The sequence below is a fragment of the Pristiophorus japonicus genome, chromosome 1 (assembly GCF_044704955.1).
Source record: "Pristiophorus japonicus isolate sPriJap1 chromosome 1, sPriJap1.hap1, whole genome shotgun sequence".
In the NCBI taxonomy this organism is placed as follows: domain Eukaryota; kingdom Metazoa; phylum Chordata; class Chondrichthyes; family Pristiophoridae; genus Pristiophorus; species Pristiophorus japonicus.
The window spans coordinates 455,990,650-456,009,435 of NC_091977.1; the positions used below are offsets into that span (position 1 = coordinate 455,990,650).

The 18,786-nt window shown below is 42.9% G+C and overlaps 1 protein-coding gene across 5 annotated transcripts in view; it reads left to right on the forward strand.

Moving 5' to 3' along the window:
* The window catches only part of LOC139276100 (NEDD4-like E3 ubiquitin-protein ligase WWP1), a 298,242-nt gene that overhangs the window by 183,348 nt on the left and 96,108 nt on the right, over window positions 1-18,786 (forward strand). For all 5 annotated transcript variants that reach the window (XM_070893584.1, XM_070893611.1, XM_070893601.1 and 2 more), the window contains exons 7-10: window positions 11,878-12,056; window positions 14,092-14,512; window positions 18,293-18,388; window positions 18,472-18,646. In XM_070893584.1, coding sequence (XP_070749685.1) covers window positions 11,878-12,056; window positions 14,092-14,512; window positions 18,293-18,388; window positions 18,472-18,646 — 871 coding nt within the window. The remainder of the gene's footprint in view (window positions 1-11,877; window positions 12,057-14,091; window positions 14,513-18,292; window positions 18,389-18,471; window positions 18,647-18,786) is intronic.

The following is an 18,786-nucleotide window of genomic DNA, read 5'->3' on the forward strand; positions in this document are numbered from 1 at the left end:
ATGCAGTGTAGATTTACCAAAATGATGCCTGGATTCCAGGGGTTAAATTATCTGATGAGATTACACAAACTAGGGTTGTATTCCCTGGAATTCAGAAGATTAAGGGGTGATTTGATTGTTTTTTAAGATATTAAGGGGATCAGAGATTGTTTTTTAAGATATTAAGGGGATCAGATAGAAACTATTTTTGCTGCCTGGGGAGTCTAGAACTAGGGGGCATTGTCTAAAAATTAGAGCCAGACCTTTCAGGAGTGAAATTAGGAAACACTTTTACACACTAAAGATGGTAGAAGTTTGAAACACTCTTCCGCAAATGGCAATTGATGCTAGATCAATTGTTAATTTTAAATTTGAGGTTGATAGATTTTTCTAACCAAAGGTATTAAGGGAAATGGCGTAAAGGTGGGTATATGGCGTTAGGTTGCAGATCAGCCATGATCTTATTGAATGGCGGAATAGGATCGAGGGAATAAATAGGCTACTCCTGTTCCTATGTTCGTATTATCTTTGTTTCATGTTAACATAGAAAATAGGTGCAGGAGTAGGCCATTTGGCCCTTCGAGCCTGCACTACCATTCAATATGATCATGGCTGATCATGCAACTTCAGTACCCCATTCCTGCTTTCTCGCCATACCTTTGATCCCTTTAGCCGTAGGGGCCACATCTAACTCCCTTTTGAATATATCGAACGAACTGGTCTCAACAACTTTCTGTGGTAGAGAATTCCACAGGTTCACAATTCTCTGAGTGAAAAAGTTTCTCCTCATCTCGGTCCTAAATGCTTACCTCTTATCCTTTGACTGTGACCCCTGGTTCTGGACTTCCCCAACATCGGGAACATTCTTCCTGCATCTAACCTGTCCAATCCCATCAGAATGTTATATGTTTCTATGAGATCCCCTCTCATTCTTCTAAATTCCAGTGAATATAAGCCTAGTCGATCCAGTCTGTCTTCCTGCGTCAGTCCTGCCATCCTGGGAATCAGTCTGGTGAACCTTCGCTGCACTGCCTCAATAGCAAGAATGTCCTTCCTCAGATTAGAAGACCAAAACGGTACACAATATTCAAGGTGTGGCCTCACCAAGGCCCTGTACAATTGCAGTAAGTCCTCCCTGCTCCTATACTCAAATCCTCTCGCTATGAAGACCAACATGCCACTTGCCTCCTTCATCACCTGCTGTACCTGCATGCCAACATTCAATGACTGATGTACCGTGACACCCAGGTCTCACTGCACCTCCCCTTTTCCTAATCTGTCACCATTCAGATAATAATCTGCCTTCCTGGTTTTGCCACCAAAGTGGATAACCTCACATTTATCTACATTCTACTGCTTCTGCCATGCATTTGCCCACTCACCTAACCTGTCCAAGTCACTCTGCAGCCTCTTAGCATCCTCCTCACAGCTCACACTGCCACCTAACTTAGTGTCGTCTGCAAACTTGGAGATATTACATTCAATTCCTTTGTCTAAATCATTAATGTACATTGTAAATAACTGGGGTCCTCGCACTGAACCTTGCGGTACCCCACTAGTCGCTGCCTGCCATTCTGAAAAGGATCGGTTTATTCCTACTCTTTGCTTCCTGTCTGCCAACCAGTTCTCCATCCACGTTAGTACATTACTCCCAATACCATGTGCTTTAATTCAGTACACCAATCTCTTGTGCGGGACCTTGTCAAAAGCCTTTTGAAAGTCCAAATACAACACATCCACTGGTTCTCCCTTGTCCACTCTACTAGTTACATCCTCAAAAAATTCTAGAAGATTTGTCAAGCATGATTTCCCTTTCATAAATCCATGCTGACTTAGACCGATCCTGTCACTGCTTTCCAAATGCGCTGCTACTACATCTTTAATAATTGATTCCAACATTTTCCCCACTACCGATGTCAGGCAAACCGGTCTATAATTAAATGTTTTCTCTCTCCCTCCTTTTTTTAAAAAGTAAGGTTACATTCTCGACCCTCCAATCCATAGGAACTGATCCAGAGTCTATAGAATGTTGGAAAATGACCACCAGTGCATCCACTATTTCTAGGGCCACTTCCTTAAGTACTCTGGGATGCAGACTATCAGGCCCTGGGGATTTATCAGCCTTCAATCCCATCAATTTCTTGACAAATAAGGATTTCCTTCAGTTCCTCCTCGCTAGACCCTCAGTCCCCTAGTATTTCCAGAAGGTTATTTGTGTCTTCCTTAGTGAAGACAAAACCAAAATATTTGTTCAATTGGTCTGCCATTTCTTTGTTCCCCATTATAAATTCACCTGATGCTGACTGCAAAGGACCTATATTTGTCTTCACTAATCTTTTTCTCTTCACATATCTATGGAAGCTTTTGCATTCAGTTTTTATGTTCCTTGCAAGCTTACTCTCATACTCTATTTCCCCCTCCTAATTAACCACTTTGTCCTCCTCTGCTGAATTCTAAATTTCTCCCAGTCCTCAAGTTTGCTGCTTTTTCTGGCCAATTTATATGCCTCTTCCTTGGATTTAACACTATCCCTAATTTCCCTTGTTAGCCACGGTTGAGCCACCTTCCCTGTTTTTTTACACCAGACAGGGATGCACAATTGTTGAAGTTCATCCATGTGATCTTTAAATGTCTGCCATTGCCTATCCACTGTCAACCCTTTAAGTACCCTAGCCAATTAACGTCTTGTACCATCGAAGTTTCCTTTCTTTAAGTTCAGAACCCTAGTCTCTGAATTAACTGTGTCACTCTCCATCTTAATGAAGAATTCTACCATGTTATGGTCACTCTTCCCCAAGAGGCCTCCCAAAACAAGATTGCTAATTAATCCTCTCTCATTACACAACACCCAGTCTAGAATGGCCAGCTCTCTGGTTGGTTCCTCGACATATTGGTCTAGAAAACCATCCCTTATACACTCCAGGAAATCCTCCTCCACTGTATTGCTACCAATTTGGTTAGCCCAATCTATATGTAGATTAAAGTCTCCCATGATAACTGCTGTACCTTTTTTGCACGCATCCCTAATTTCCTGTTTGGTGCCATCCCCAACCTCACTACTACTGTTTGGTGGTCTGTACACCACTCCCACTAACGTTTTCTGCCCTTTGGTGTTCCGCAGCTCTACCCATACAGATTCCACCTCATCCAAGCTAATGTCCTTCCTTCCTATTGCATTAATCTCCTCTTTAACCAGCAACGCTACCCCACCTCCTTTTCCTTTCTGTCTATCCTTCCTGAATATTGAATACCCCTGGATGTTGAGTTCCCTACCTTGGTCACCCTGGAGCCATGTCTCCGTAATCCCAATTACATCATATCCGTTAACAGCTATCTGCGCAGTTAATTTATCCACCTTATTACGAATACTCCTCGCATTGAAACACAGAGCCTTCAGGCTTGTTTTTTTAACACTCTTTGTCCTTTTAGAATTATTTTGTAATGTGGCCCTTTTTGATTTTTGCCTTTGATTTCTCTGCCCTCCACTTTTCCTTATCTCCTTTCTATCTTTTGCTTCTGCCCCCATTTTACTTCCCTCTGTCTCCCTGCATAGATTCCCATCCCCCTGCCATATTAGTTTAAACCCTCCCCAACAGCACTAGCAAACACTCCCCCGAGGACGTCGGTTCCAATCCTGTTCATAGTCTGGCAGCTATTGGAAAATTTCATTGCAATGTTTTTTTTAGGCCTGAGTGGTCATGTTTATTCATGGTTGGAGTTAAAAGTGAAAACAACTGTGGTATAAAGTATTATTGGTCGAAAATACTTGGCCACTACGTTGTTCCACATCCTTAACTTCCAACAATCTTTTAGTTGGAGGAGTTTCTCCATAAGTGTGCTGACGAAATAATTCAAAGGGAAATGGAGCAGTAATTCTGCACTAATGCTAAGCTGGGAAAATTCTCATGGCGTAATCCAGCCAATAAGGATTGAATTTTGCATCCTTGGCCTTTTATTTAAGAATGCTCAACCCAGTCATTTGCTTTTGGTGACAATTATTTTTATTGAATATTTTCTTTTGAACAGAACAAAAATCCAACAAAGCAATAAATATATACAACCCTGACTTAGATGTAAACAGTTGCATTGAACGCAGGGTTTCAAGATCTGTAATGTCTTCTCTCCATGTTCCCAATGAAGCTGATGACAATTTTTAAAACAGTGACAACATTTTCCCCACTACAGAAGTGTTACCCTGTATAATGACCGGAGATTACAAATTAATAGAATAAACTGGAGACCTTAAAATACAGCGAAATGTGCAATTGTTTGTGTTGGACACCATGCATTTGCAATAAGAAAACTAATCCAACTCAAACCAAATGCTTGACCTCTCACTTGCAAAAATGAAAGGTTACCAATGAATATTACAGCACAGCTTATCTACAACACACACCAACAATCAGGCCCTATCACACCAATAATAAGCACACCACAATAATACACTATTGAAAAACTGTCACACTTCTATTTATACAGTAAATTAGAAGGTAAATTTTCTATAAGCACCACCTACCTAGTTCAAAGAAAAATATTAGCGTACATTAGATCAAATAAAGAACAAGCAAACGAACATGAAAAAAAGCTCTAATGCAAACGAAGTTGGGGAGCAGGCTGCGAGCAAGAATGGGGAGAAAAATGTTAAATTAATATGGTAGTCGTCAACAATTAATTAATAAATTGGGGAGCAGAATGGGAAGAACCAACTTAAAAAGTAACAGCAAATTTACTCTATAGTTTCTTACCTATCTCTGTCATCTTCCTGTCGCTGTGTATCTCTTACTTTTTCTTCTGTTTCACTCTCCATCACTCTCTTTGGTTCTGTCTCTGTGCCCTTCTGCTTCTTTCTCTGTTTTTCTTTTCTTTTGGGGTAGGTGATGTGAAAGGGAGCACGTAAGGGCAAATTCAGCTTTTAACTTCTGTAGTGGGGAAAATGCTTGAAACTATCATTAAGGAAGAAATAGCGGGACATCTGGATAGGAATAGAGCAATCAAGCAGACGCAACATGGATTCATGAAGGGGAAATCATGTTTAACTAATTTACTGGAATTCTTTGAGGATATAACGAGCATGGTGGATAGAGGTGTACTGATGGATGTGGTGTATTTAGATTTTCAAAAGGCATTCGATAAGGTGCCACACAAAAGGTTACTGCAGAAGATAAGGGTTCGCGGAGTCAGAGGAAATGTATTAGCATGGATCGAGAATTGGCTGGCGAACAGAAAGCAGAGAGTCAGGATAAATGGGTCCTTTTCAGGTTGGAAATCGGTGGTTAGTGGTGTGCCACAGGGATCGGTGCTGGGACCACAACTGTTTACAATATACATAGATGACCTGGAAGAGGGGACAGAGTGTAGTGTAACAAAATTTGCAGATGACACAAAGATTAGTGGGAAAGCGGGTTGTGTAGAGGACACAGAAAGGCTGCAAAGAGATTTAGATAGGTTAAGCGAATGGACTAAGGTTTGGTAGATGAAATACAATGTCGGAAAGTGTGAGGTCATCCACCTTGGGGGAAAAAAACAGTAAAAGGGAATATTATTTGAATGGGGAGAAATTACAACATGCTGCGGAGCAGAGGGACCTGGGGGTCCTTGTGCATGAATCCCAAAAAGTTAGTTTGCAGGTGCAGCAGGTAATCAGGAAGGCGAATGGAATGTTGCCCTTCATTGCGAGAGAGATGGAGTACAAAAGCAGTGAGGTCCATCTGCAACTATACAGGGTATTGGTGAGGCCACATCTGGAGTACTGCGTGCAGTTTTGGTCACCTTACTTAAGGGAGGATATACTAGCTTTGGAGGGGGTACAGAGACGATTCACGAGGCTGATTCCGGAGATGAGGGGGTTACCTTATGATGATAGATTGAGTAGACTGGGTCTTTACTCGTTGGAGTTCAGAAGGATGAGGGGTGATCTTATAGAAACATTTAAAATAATGAAAGGGATAGACAAGATAGAGGCAGAGAGGTTGTTTCCACTGGTCGGGGAGACTAGAACTAGGGGGCACAACCTCAAAATACGGGGGAGCCAATTTAAAACCGAGTTGAGAAGGAATTTCTTCTCCCAGAGTGTTGTGAATCTGTGGAATTCTCTGCCCAAGGAAGTAGTTGAGGCTAGCTCATTGAATGTATTCAAGTCACAGATAGATAGATTTTTAACCAATAAGGGAATTAAGGGTTACGGGGAGCGGGCGGGTAAGTGGAGCTGAGTCCACGGCCAGATCAGCCATGATCTTGTTGAATGGCGGAGCAGGCTCGAGGGGCTAGATGGCCTACTCCTGTTCCTAATTCTTATGTTCTTATGTTCTTAACTCAGCTGCACACTTCCCCATTCTCCCTTGAACCCACCATGCCTGAAAACCTTTCGCATTACCAGTACACCATCCCACCCACTTAATTGTATTCCCTACCCCTTTGAACTATCGAATGAACTCCTTGTTCACCTGATGCTTCCAGGTCACCTTATCCCTCCATCTGCCCCAATTTCCTAGCTATTCTCCCTAAGGATATGAAATGACATGATACCTCACCTACCCTCTGATTGCCTGCCATAGCTTCCTTCCCATCTACTGTCACCTCCCCTGTTCCCTTACCCCCCCACTAGTCCGCTGTTTCCACTCCCTTCACCTAGCGTACTCCAATATTACCCCAAGAAATGTAACTGTCCCTATCTGTATAATGATGTGCCAAAGCAAATTGAGTCCACCTCACCGTCACCCCAATGCCTCATGTGATTCTCAATGTCTCCCCCTCCCATATATCAATCCCACATCCATATCCTCTACTCAGCAGTGTATTCACTCATTTCTACCCTATTGTAGCCCCATATTTTTCTCAACTTCTAATTTTCCACATTGCTTCCAGGCTGCCTTCTACTATCTTGCAGCAGTCCTATCCTGTGCACCCTATGTCCCCTAACCTACACACCTATTGCACCTGTATGCTCAGTTTTCTGACCCACCCAATTCCCCACCCACCCCCCCCAATACCAGATATAACTTCACCGAGAAGCTTCACTTCCTTGCCCACATCTGACCTACCCTATTTCCCAGAAAAGCCTCAAAGGAAAACCTTCTCCTTCATCTTCTATTCCAAAAATTATCTGCAGCTCACCCACTCCCAGTCCTGTCTCCCTATCTTGTCCTCCCGCTCTCAGTAACACTTCAAAAATCATTGTCGTCACTGGGAAACTGGCAATCTGCTTTTAAATATGCTAATATCTCCACCACACTCTCCTCCAACAACAAGTGTGAGGAGCTCATGGACTTCTTTGTATCAAAGAGTGAGACCATCCGATCAGCTGCCTCTGCGAGTTCCCTTCCTTCACCAAGCCCACAGGGCCAAACTTCATCTGACACTCCCACCTGCCCTAGCCCTAAACTCATATCTTTTTCTAGTTTCTCTTTAATCTCCCCTCTTAATCTCTCCAAACTCATTTTATCCATGAGACCCACTCCCTGCTCTCTTGACCCTATTCCCACTAAACTGCTGACCACCCAACTTCCTTTTCTGGCTTCCATGTTAGCCGACACTGTTAATGGTTCTCTGTCCTCAGGTACTGAGACCCTCTCCTTCAAATCTGCTTCATCACCCCTCAAAAAAAACCACCCCTTGACCCCACTTTGCTTGCTAGTTATCGCCTCATCTCCAACCTCCCTTTCCTGTCCAAAGTACTTGAACGTGTTGTTGCATCCCAAACCCGTGATCATCTTTCCGTGAATTCAGTGTTTGTATCCCTTCAATCTGGCTTTCGCCCCTGCCACAGAACCAAAACTGCTGTTATCAAAGTCGCTAATGACATTCTTTGTGACTGTGACAAAGAGCAAGTTATTATTTAAATGGAGAAAAATTGCCAAGTGCTGCAGTACAGTGGGACCTGGGGGTACTTGTGTGTGAAACACAAAAGGTTAGTATGCAGGTACAGCAAGTGATCAGGATGGCAAATGGAATCTTGGCCTTTATTGCAAAGGGGATGGAGTATAAAAGCAGGGAAGTCTTGCTACAGTTATACAGGGTATTGGTGAGGCCACACCTGGAATACTGCGTGCAGTTTTGGTTTCCATATTTATGAAAGGATATACTTGCTTTGGAGGCAGTTCAGAGAAGGTTCACTAGGTTGATTCCTGAGATGAGGGGGTTGACTTATGAGGAAAGATTGAGGAAGTTGGACCTCAACTCATTGGAATTCAGAAGAATGAGAGGTGATCTTACCGAAACGTATAAGATTATGAGGGGGCTGACAAGGTGGATTCAGAGAGGGTGTTTCCACTGATGGGGGTGAGTAGAACTAGGGGGCATAACCTTAGAATAAGGGGCCGCCCATTTAAAACTGAGACGAGGAGAAATTTCTTTGAGGGTTGTAAATCTGTGGAATTCGCTGCCTCATAGAGTTGTGGAAGCCGTGACATTGAATAAATTTAAGACAGAGATCGACAGTTTCTTAACCGACAAGGGATTAAGGGGTTATGGAGAGCGGGCAGGGAAGTGGACCTGAGTCCATGATCGGATCAGCCGTGATCGTATTAAATGGCGGAGCAAACTCGAGGGGCTATATGGCCTACTCCTGCTCCTATTTCTATGTTCTATAAACTATTCCTCCTGTCCTTCTGGACCTGTCTGCAGCCTTAGACACAGTTGACCACTCCATCCTCCTCCAATTCCTCTCCACCAATGTCCAGCTAGGTGGGACTGCACTCGCCTGGTTCCATTCTTAACTATCTAGTCGTAGCCAGAAAATCTCCAGCAATGGCTTCTCTTCCCACTTCCACATCGTTACCTCTGGTGTCCCCCAAGGATCTGACCTTGGACCCCTCTTATTTCTCATCTATATGCTGCCCCTTGGCTATATCATCTGAAAACACGGAGTCAGTTTCTACATGTACACAAACTGCACCCAGCTCTACCTCTCCACCACTTCCGTCGACCCCTGCTTGGTATCTAAATTGTCAGATTGCCAGTACTGGATGAGCAGAAATTTTCTCCCAATTAAATATTGGGAAGACCGAAGCCATTATCTTTGGTCCCCGCCACAAACTGTGTTCCTTACTCACTGACGCCATCCCTCTCTCTTGCATCAATCTGAGGGTGAACAAGACTGCTCGCAACCTAGGTGTCACATTTGACCCCGAAATGAGTTTCCAGCCACATATCCATGGCGTAACTAAAACCACCTTTTTCCACCTCTGTAACATTGCCTGCCTCCGCCCTGCCTCAGCGCTTCTTCCTGCTGAAATCCTCATTCATGCCTTTGTTACCTCTAGACTTGACTACTCCAACTCACTCCTGGCCGGCCTTCCACATTCCACACTAAGTAAACTTGGAGTCATCCAAAACTCAACAGCCCGTGTCCTAACCCGCTCCAAGTCAAGATCACCCATCACCCCTGTGCTTTCTGACCTACATTGGCTCTTAGTTAAACAATGCCTCGATTTCAAAATTCTCATCCTTGTTTATAAATAGAAACATAGAAAATAGGTGCAGGAGTAGGCCATTCAATAGGATCATGGCTGATCCATGGACTTGCCCCTCCCTATCTCTGTAATCTTTTTCAGCCTCACAATCCCGCAAGATGTCTGTGCTCCTCAAATTCTGGCTTCTTGAAAATCCCTTATTATAACTGCTCAACATTAGCTGCCTGGGCCCTAAGCTCTGGAACTCCCTCCCTAAACCTCTACGTCTCTCTACCTTTATTTCCTCCTTTAAGACACTCGTTAAAACCTACCTCTTTAAACAAGCTTTTGATCATCTGTCTTAATTTCTTCTGTGGCTCAGTGTCAAATTTATCTGTTTGTTTGTAATACTGTTGTGAAGTGCCTTGGGACGTTTTACTACGTTAAAGGCGCTATATAAATAAAAATTATTATTATTACTCGCCCTAAGCCTACTACTTTAAAAGCAGATTGCCAGTTTCCCAGTAGGATGTGCTAAACACAGCTGACTTTTTGATCAATAGTAATCACAGGTAAGTGAGGAAGGAAGACATGACTAGCGCCAGGCGGGCTGTTGGTTGTTTTTGGAAAAGGAATGGTTGGACTGAGCTTGGAGGGGCTCGGGAGGGAGAGGCTTGTAAGCTTTATATACAAATCCTTTAACTGAAAATAGGGTATTATATTTTATCTTTGAACAATATCATTTTTATTTTATTATGCAGCATAATACTTAATAAAAGTACATTGTTCAACAAAGGTTGACATTCCATCACAGGTGAACAGATGGTTCATTGCTGTTAACCTTTGATAAATAGCATGAGAAAAATAAGATGAAAAGCTATTGCTTATCTAGCTTGTTTTATCTTGATCTTTTCCTTTAAAATGGTGTTTCAGAACTGTATTTGTCTATCTTTTACCTCTTAGCTTATTTTTAACTGAATTTCCTGCATTTCTTGCTGAATAGTTCTCTAATCACAAGTCATCTCTGCTCTGTTTAGTTCATGATTTCCTAATTGAGATCAAGCTTTAAGTTGCCATTAATTATACCCTAAAGGATGTCAGTCACATTGAAATTAGGGAATTGGACTTGATAATCTGAATATGGTCAAAAAAAATTACTGGTTTATTCAAGTGCATATTCTACTGTCAGCTCATGGAGAATCCATATAGGATACCAGAACATGTCAGCATGAATGCAGAGTTTGTTCACGAGCAGCGATGCCTGTAAGCAGTGAAATTATTGGCTCTGTTGGTCTGTAAGTTTTTACTATACGTGTTCAGTTTAATTATCAAACTGTAGGACGCCCACCCTAGTCTGTCAAACCCCAGCACTGTCTCGAAGTGCAGCTAACTCCATTCCCCCTTCACAGTTCTGCTAAATATCCGATATCTACCTCAAATTGGTGCATTTTATTTACCATCTTGCTGTGTATTCTCTGCTTTAAAATGAGTAATGAAGAAAAATTAAATACAGAAGTAAAGTAATGTTTTTGTAACTTCGCATGTTTCTCTCGCAGAATAGTGTGATAGGCTGATTAACAGTCTTGTGAATGCTGTAACCAGCCTTTAGAGTGGTTAGTCTTTTCGGGTGGGAGGGTTTTATGGACTCCCATACCCAACGTGTGTATCCTGCTGGATGCCAGGACTATCTGGAGCAGGGCTCGAAGCCCTGCATCTTCTGGCTCAGAGGCAGGAATGCTACTGCTAAGTCAAAGGCTCGCTCCATATATATACAATGAAGAAGACACATTTATGATTTTCACAAAATAATGGGCAAGAGTTGTGTAATTCAGTGACCAAAGTACCTGGACAAATCCTAAAAATTCTATATAATAAAAATTGAATTTGACATTCAGTCGTTGTAAATCAGTTGCTCCTCATGTTTACATGGCATAACACTGCTACTGATTTTTTTTAAGTGTATCTTCCAGCTCACAGTGAGCAATGCCATACAATATTGGTGACTGGATAATGTCTTCCATTTCCTCAGGCTACATGGGAATATTGAATTAATGTATCGAGGTGACTCTGGCTCTGGTTGATAAGCCATGCAGACCAGGAAGGTTGCAGGACTGATCCACACTCCGTGCTGAGTTAGCTGACCACAGCCATGGTGGCACTATAATTGGTTACAGACTCCAATGTTAGGAAGGGAAAATTGGCTATAGTTCCCAATGTTGGTCGGTATTGAATCACCCTGCTGGAAGTGCATACATATGGATGTTGGATGAGGGCTGGATTAGACTTGGCTATGGTAATTTTCCTTGAATGGATAGCACATATAATGGAACTGTACACAGAATTAACACCTTCAGGAAGGGAGAAAATTGGCAGAGGAGAAAACAAAGTAGAGTATATACAGTGGAAGAAGAATTATGTCTATTATAATTTGAACAGGAATTTTATTGAACAACAGTGAGATTTGTGGTAGCTTCTGGTGTGTTAACTTGAAATAATGTTTTTTTTAAAGCTCCAACACAGAAACCTCCAACTGTGCAGATAGTCCATCAACAAGTTCTTCACGGCAGTCTGGAACCAGCTCTCCGGTAATGAATGGAGAGAGCAATCATTCTCCTTGTCGTGTAGCTGCCAGGCCTAAAAGTACAACGGCGCCAAATAGTTCTGCCACTCAAGCTGCCAGCAGGACTGGTAAGAATTTGTCGGTGGTTTGATGAGTATCGAGAAAGAGAGAAACTTGCATAGATCAAGAAAGAAACATTAGGGTAATAGTTGATAAGTTGTTAAGGATGCACAAGCAGTGTGAGGTGGCATTTAAGAAGGTAAATGGACTTTCGGTTTTTAATACTGGGACATCGAGTAGTCTTGGGCACTATACTTGAAGGTCCCGTCACGATATTTGAGGCTGTGAAGAGAGTGAATGAGGATTTCTGGATGGGAATTCCCGGAATTCCCAGATATCCTAAAATTAACAGGAGGAAATCTTTTACATTTTTTCAACTGGTTTCCTGCCCGACAGCCAGCCTGATTGTCTGTCGGTAAGGCCTGCAGCACAAGGACGCAGCTGGGGAGTAGAGAGGAGGGTGGCAGAAGAGATCATTGGGGGTGGGGGAAGCAATCGCCGATTGGGGAGATCGAAGTCTGGCTCTTCAGATCGGGGGAGGGGTGGGTGGGTGGAGTCGGAGATGGGGATGGTGGTAGAGGGGTGGGGGTCAGCCGATCGCAGGGTCTATAAAGAGCCATGGGAAAATGCTCCTGTTCCTCCTGTCGCACAAGCAGTACTGTAAATTAACTCCCTGCCTCCTTTTACCTGATGGATTTCCTGAGTCCCGGGTTTAAAATTTAAATCCTGTTAAAATGGAGGCAAGCAGCCTCCATTTACTGACTGACCTGCCTCCTGAGAGTAGATTGGTTGTCCAGCTCCTGACCCACCTCCATTAAAACTTGAAGTGTACAGGTTGGGGTTGGGTTTGAGAATTCTTGGGGGGGGGGGGGGGGGGTTTAAAATTGCTCCCAGAATGTAGGAGGCTTTAATATATTTTCACTAGAAGTATCAGGGTCGATTTTACCTGGGTAAATAGTGCAATCTGTGTGAGGGCCAGGTCCCATTGACATGGCGGCTGATAGGAAAAGCATTCATGATCTCCTGGCCCCACATACAGTCTTTCAAAAACTAGAAACTTCATTGATTTTGGAGCAGCTTTCATCAGTCCTTTTAAGGACCATTGTTTAGGTCATTCAAAACCGAGTGCCAGTGAATGGAGCATGCGCTTAACGCGGTCTGCTCATTGGCACCTCAAAATTTCATCGGAGTCCTATTCAAATCAGAGATCTGTTTGCATAATAGAATTTGGCTTCCGTCTGAAACAGGCAGATGCCTGGGCTGCCTCTCCAGAGGCCCTTGGTAAAATGGCGGTAGGCAGTAATGTATCCCTGTGATCTTCAGGATGCTACCACTGCAATCCCACAGATGAAGGGAGTTAAAACCGAACCTATCGTGTCAAATTTTGATATCTGGACATAGCAAATTATATTTAACAGCTTTGGCTCAGTGGTAGCACTCTCACTTCTGAGTCTGAAGGTCGTGGGTTCAAGTCCCACTACAGAAAGTTGAATATATAATCTCGGGTGACACTTCAGTGCAGTAATGAGGGAGTGCTGCACTATCATAAGTGCTATATTTCGGATGAGACGTTAAACTGAGTCCGCTCTGGTGGACGTAAAAGATCCCATGGAACAATTCGAAGAAGAGCAGCCGAGAGTACTATTTTTCAGATACAAGGTTGATATCTTTGGGAGGGGCAAGACCATGAAGGGATTTAAACATAGGATCAGAATTTTAAATTGAAGTGTTGGGGAACTGAAGGCAAATGCATGTCAGCAAGGGCAGGGGTGATGGGTGAGTAGGACCTAGTGCGTGATACGAAATGCGCAGCAGAATTTTAGATGAGCTGAAGTTTACATAGGTAGAAGATAGGAGGCTGGCCAGGAGCACATTGGAATAGTTGATCTGGATGTGACAAAGGCGTGGACGAGGGTTGCAGCAGTAGATGGGCTCAGTTATGGGCAGAGGCAGGTATTTGTTGTGGAGGTGCAAATAGACTGTCTTTCTGACAGAGAACATATGGGGTGAGAAGCTCAACTTGGGGTTTCGCGCACACAATTACTTCAGGATTATGCATAGGTAGTTGTCTAATTTGTAAACATTTTACTTATTTTGTTCTAGTAAATGGAGAACCAGCACCACCACCAACACCTCCATCAACATCATCTCCATCCTCACCAACGATAACTGTGACTGTGACATCTGCCAATGGAGTAATAACAGAATCTGCAGAGACTTCCACCCCCATGGTTTGCACTACTACTATTACTACTACTACTAGTACTACTTTACCTTCCATGTCTGCAGCAAGTTCGACAGCAGAAACAACTACAGCTACTGCAGACAATAGCACAACTTCAGCAACAAACACATCCACTGATGTAACTGCTGACACTCCTTTAGCAGCCACAGCTACGGACTCTGCTGCCAGAAGCAATACAGAAGCAGACAGTGGAAAACCTAGACATTCAACTTCAAATGCATCTGCTGGGCCTGTTAGACAGCAGCCAAACAGCATTAGCACAGAACCATTGCCAGCTGGGTACGTACATGAACACTGACCGACTTTGTTTGTCTATTAACATTAGAAGTATTGTTACAGGATTGGAATCTAACAGAAAAAACCTATCCAAATTTGATACTTCTGTCTTAAAATTAGTTTTATTTAAATAGTAACATGTCAGTTGACACTTCTGAATTATCCATTGCTTTTAAAATGTGTGCATCACATTTTCCAAAATAGATAAAGTATATGATGTATAAAATTGTAAAGATTAGATTCACAGAACTGTAAATAATTTGAACTCAGGACAATTAATTTTATTTTTAATTGTACATATGCATCTGCAGAATTTTTACAATTTTATAATGGGTGTAGATTTTCCGTAAATAAGATAATGAGGGGGCTCGACAAGGTGGATGCAGAGAGAATATTTCCACTCATAGGGGAAACTAAAACTAGGGGACATAGGGCCCAATTTTGGCCATGACTTGCTCCAATATTTTTTAGAGTAAGTTGTTTTTTCTGGTGTAAGTTTAAAAAAAAACAATCAACTTGCTTCAGAGTAACTCGGGTACGATTTTTTTTTAGTTCAGATTTTTTTTTCAAAAGGGGGCGTTCCCAGCCACTTACGCCAGTTTTGGCCATTTAAGCAATTCTGGCCAGCTAAAAGTTAATCCAAATCCACTTAGGTCAGCATATGTGGCCAGATCTGAAAAACCTTGCGGGCAATTAAGAAATCGGCGCAGGTAAGTAAGTAAGGACCTGCATCCAAGCACCAAGCACCAAACATTGCAAATAAAAGTTGAAATAACTCAATTAAAATAAATAACTCTGGTAAACAATTCAATAATAAATAAATAATTGTAGTAAATCCTACCTTGAATTGAACTCGGCCGGGGAAGGCAGTGAGCCGGCCTGTATGGGAGGCCATTCAGCCTGGGAAAGGGGCAGCCGGCAAATACGCATCGAGAGGCTGAAGGGAAGGGAAGGGTGGTGGCGGTGGGGGCGGGAGAGGCTGGGCAGAAACACGGCAAAGTATCGGGAGGCTGAAGAGAAGGGTGGAGGGAGGGGCTGGGCTGGGCTGGCTGGGCTCGGCAGAAACGTGGCAAAGTATCGGGAGGCTGAAGAGAAGGGTGGAGAGAGTGGCTGTGCTGGGCAGGGCAGAAACGTGGCAAAGTATCGGGAGGCTGAAGAGAAGGGTGGGGTGTGGAGAGAGGCTGGGCTGGCTGGGCTTGGCAGAAACGCGGCAAAGTATCGGGAGGCTGAAGAGAAGGGTGGGGTGTGGAGAGAGAGGCTGGGCTGGCTGGGCTGGGCAGAAACGCGGCAAAGTATTGTGAGGCTGAAGAGAAGGGAGAGGCTGGGCTGGCTGGGCTGGGCAGAAACGCGGCAAAGTATCGGGAGCCCGATTCTACTGCGCATGCACGGTCAGTTGAAACTGCAGCTCTCTCACTCACCCACTGACCAGATTCTACTGCGCATGCACGATTACGGCAATCCCGATTCTACTGCGCATGTCCAGCGTCCTGGCACTGTTTCCTAGAAGACCTGGGACAGCGGCCAAAATCGGCCCGAAGATTTTTGCCGCACTTCCAAGCGTGGAAAACTGGTGCACCTCTGGCAAGTACGCCAGAAATCTCTAGTGACCAAAATTGAGCCCATAGTCTTAGAATAAGGGGCCACCCATTTAAAACTGAGATGAGGAGAAATTTCTTCTCAGTGGGTTGTAAATCTGTGGAATTCTCTGCCCCAGAGAGCTGTGGAGGCTGTGTCATTGAATATATTTAAGGCGGAGATAGACAGATTTTTGAGCGATAAGGGAGTAAAGGGTTATGGGGAGCAGGCAGGGAAGTGGAGCTGAGTCCATGATCAGATCAGCCATGATCTTATTAAATGGCAGAGCAGGCTCGAGGGACCAACTGGCCTACTCCTGCTCCTATTTCTTATGTTCTTACATAATCCTTGGTTCAGTATGTTTTTGAACCTTAGCAATGCTTGAGTATTGTAATAAGGGCTCTTGTATTTTATATTTTCTCTGATTCCCACCACTTACTATGTCTCTCTTAAGGTAGTGATTCATACAAGAGTATGGTTTGAATGGGCATCATCATCATAGGCAGTCCCTCGAAATCGAGGAAGACTTGCTTCCACTCTAAAAGTGAGTTCTCAGGTGACTGTACAGTCCAATACGGGACTTACAGTCTCTGTCACAGGTGGGACAGACAGTGGTTGAAGGAAACGGTGCGTGTGTAGTCTGGTTTTCCACACGCTCCTTCCGCTGTCTGCTTTTGGTTTCTGCAAGCTCTCGACGAAGTGCTCAGCGCCCTCCTGGATGCTGTTCCTCTACTTGGGGCAGTCTTGGGCCAGGGCTTCCCAGCTGCAGGTGGGGATGTTGCACTTTATCAAGGAGGCTTTGAGGGTGTCTTTGTATTTTATATTTTCTCTGATTCCCACTGCTCCCCCTTACTATACCTCTCTTAAGGTGATTCATGCAAGAGTATGGTTTGAATGGTATTTATTTGTTAGACTAGAGAGTGAGTATTCAGCATCCACAGTTTGTTTCTACTCATGCACTTTTCTGTAGGGCTCACTGGATAGCAGTTAAAATAGGAACCCTGGCAGTTTGTGTTTGTGTTTGTTTCCTCTGTCTTCTGCCATCTTCCACCTGTCTGAGAACCATGCGACTGGCTGTGCTACTCGAACTGCCACTTGATTGAATTTGGCAAACTCAGCAAGTACCAGGAATTGAATCTGGAATCTTCCTGGTATGTGGTTCACTCACATCTAGGGTTGCATTTAACCAATAATCCAAGGTTTGGATTTACTTTATTTAAAACTATATCCATATATGTGCATATGTCTTGCATATGAAAAAACTTTACCTGCTCCCAATTTGTTTTTAATTCCGTACAAAATTGTCACAGTATATTTATCTTAATCTGCATAACAATGTTGAAGACTTGTAATGTGTATGGTTCGATAATCTGGATGGAAAATTCTGTTGAATTTTGGTAATCCATTGCATTAAAAAAAAGATATATAATTTATATATGGGTCATCTTCCCTAACTCTTGTATTCGGTATCTATTTCCCTCTATCTGCCCAGGAAGCACAATGGGATATTTTACGATGTTAAAGGCACAGCATAAGTGTAAATTATTGTTGTAACCTTAATTTGTACTAATAAGTTTTGCTTATAAATCAAAGATGAGTATTAAGAATTGTGAATTTATAAAAGTTTCTAGAAATTTGAAGTATTGTTGGAACACTGCTCCTTTAAAGAACACAAAGCTGACAAGTTATCTAAATGTGAAATACATTTTATAATTTGTTCCAACGAAGGTGATGGGTTACATTGTTGAAGGAAGCTGAGATTTTGGGACCACATCCTTGATCTTAATTTTGTCACTGGGGGAATTACTGAGAGATGGCTGGTTGTTTTCCTAAAAGCAAAGGTTGGAATCCACTTCAGCTGCTTTTTTTGTCCCTTTAATGAACATTAATACTGGCAGAGTCTTGGGAATAAGTCATCTGGCAAATGCCTGGAAAATACTGATGCAGGAGACCTAACAATGGGAAGAGAGGAGGAAATATAAAAAATATACTGTACAAATTGTATCATACTTGTGGAATTTTATAGCATATAAGAGTCCATTTGGTTTATTGTACCTGGCTCTCTTAAAGAGCTATATCTGTTTAGTCCTGCTGCTGTTCACTAAAATACACATTCCACTCCCCTTTTCATTTCCTAGTTGTGTGCAGTTTGTGTAATTGTAAGCGATTTGAATAAAACCTTTCCTAAATTAATTCCACTTTCCGAAGGTGGGAGCAGAGGAAGGATCCTCATGGTAGAACGTATTATGTTGATCACAACACAAGAACTACAACATGGGAGAGACCACAGCCTTTGCCACCAGGGTGAGTGATATTGGATTGAACTGTTTATATGTCCCTGTTTGTGTGAGCTTCTGAGTTATATTAAACTGTGCTTTGTCTCCTAGTTGGGAAAGACGGGTGGATGATCGAGGCAGGGTATACTATGTAGATCATAACACCAGGACAACAACATGGCAACGGCCAACAATGGAATCAGTCAGGAACTTTGAACAGTGGCAATCTCAACGAAATCAGCTACAGGGAGCAATGCAGCAATTCAACCAACGATACCTCTATTCGGTAGCTATTGCTTCATTTTGTTTCCCACTTTGGTCTACGTAGCATGCCAGCAAAAATGTTTCATTTGCACAAATATTTCCTGCTAATTATTGATATTCTACAGAATTGTCTATGATGATTATACTCTGGGTTAGTAACTG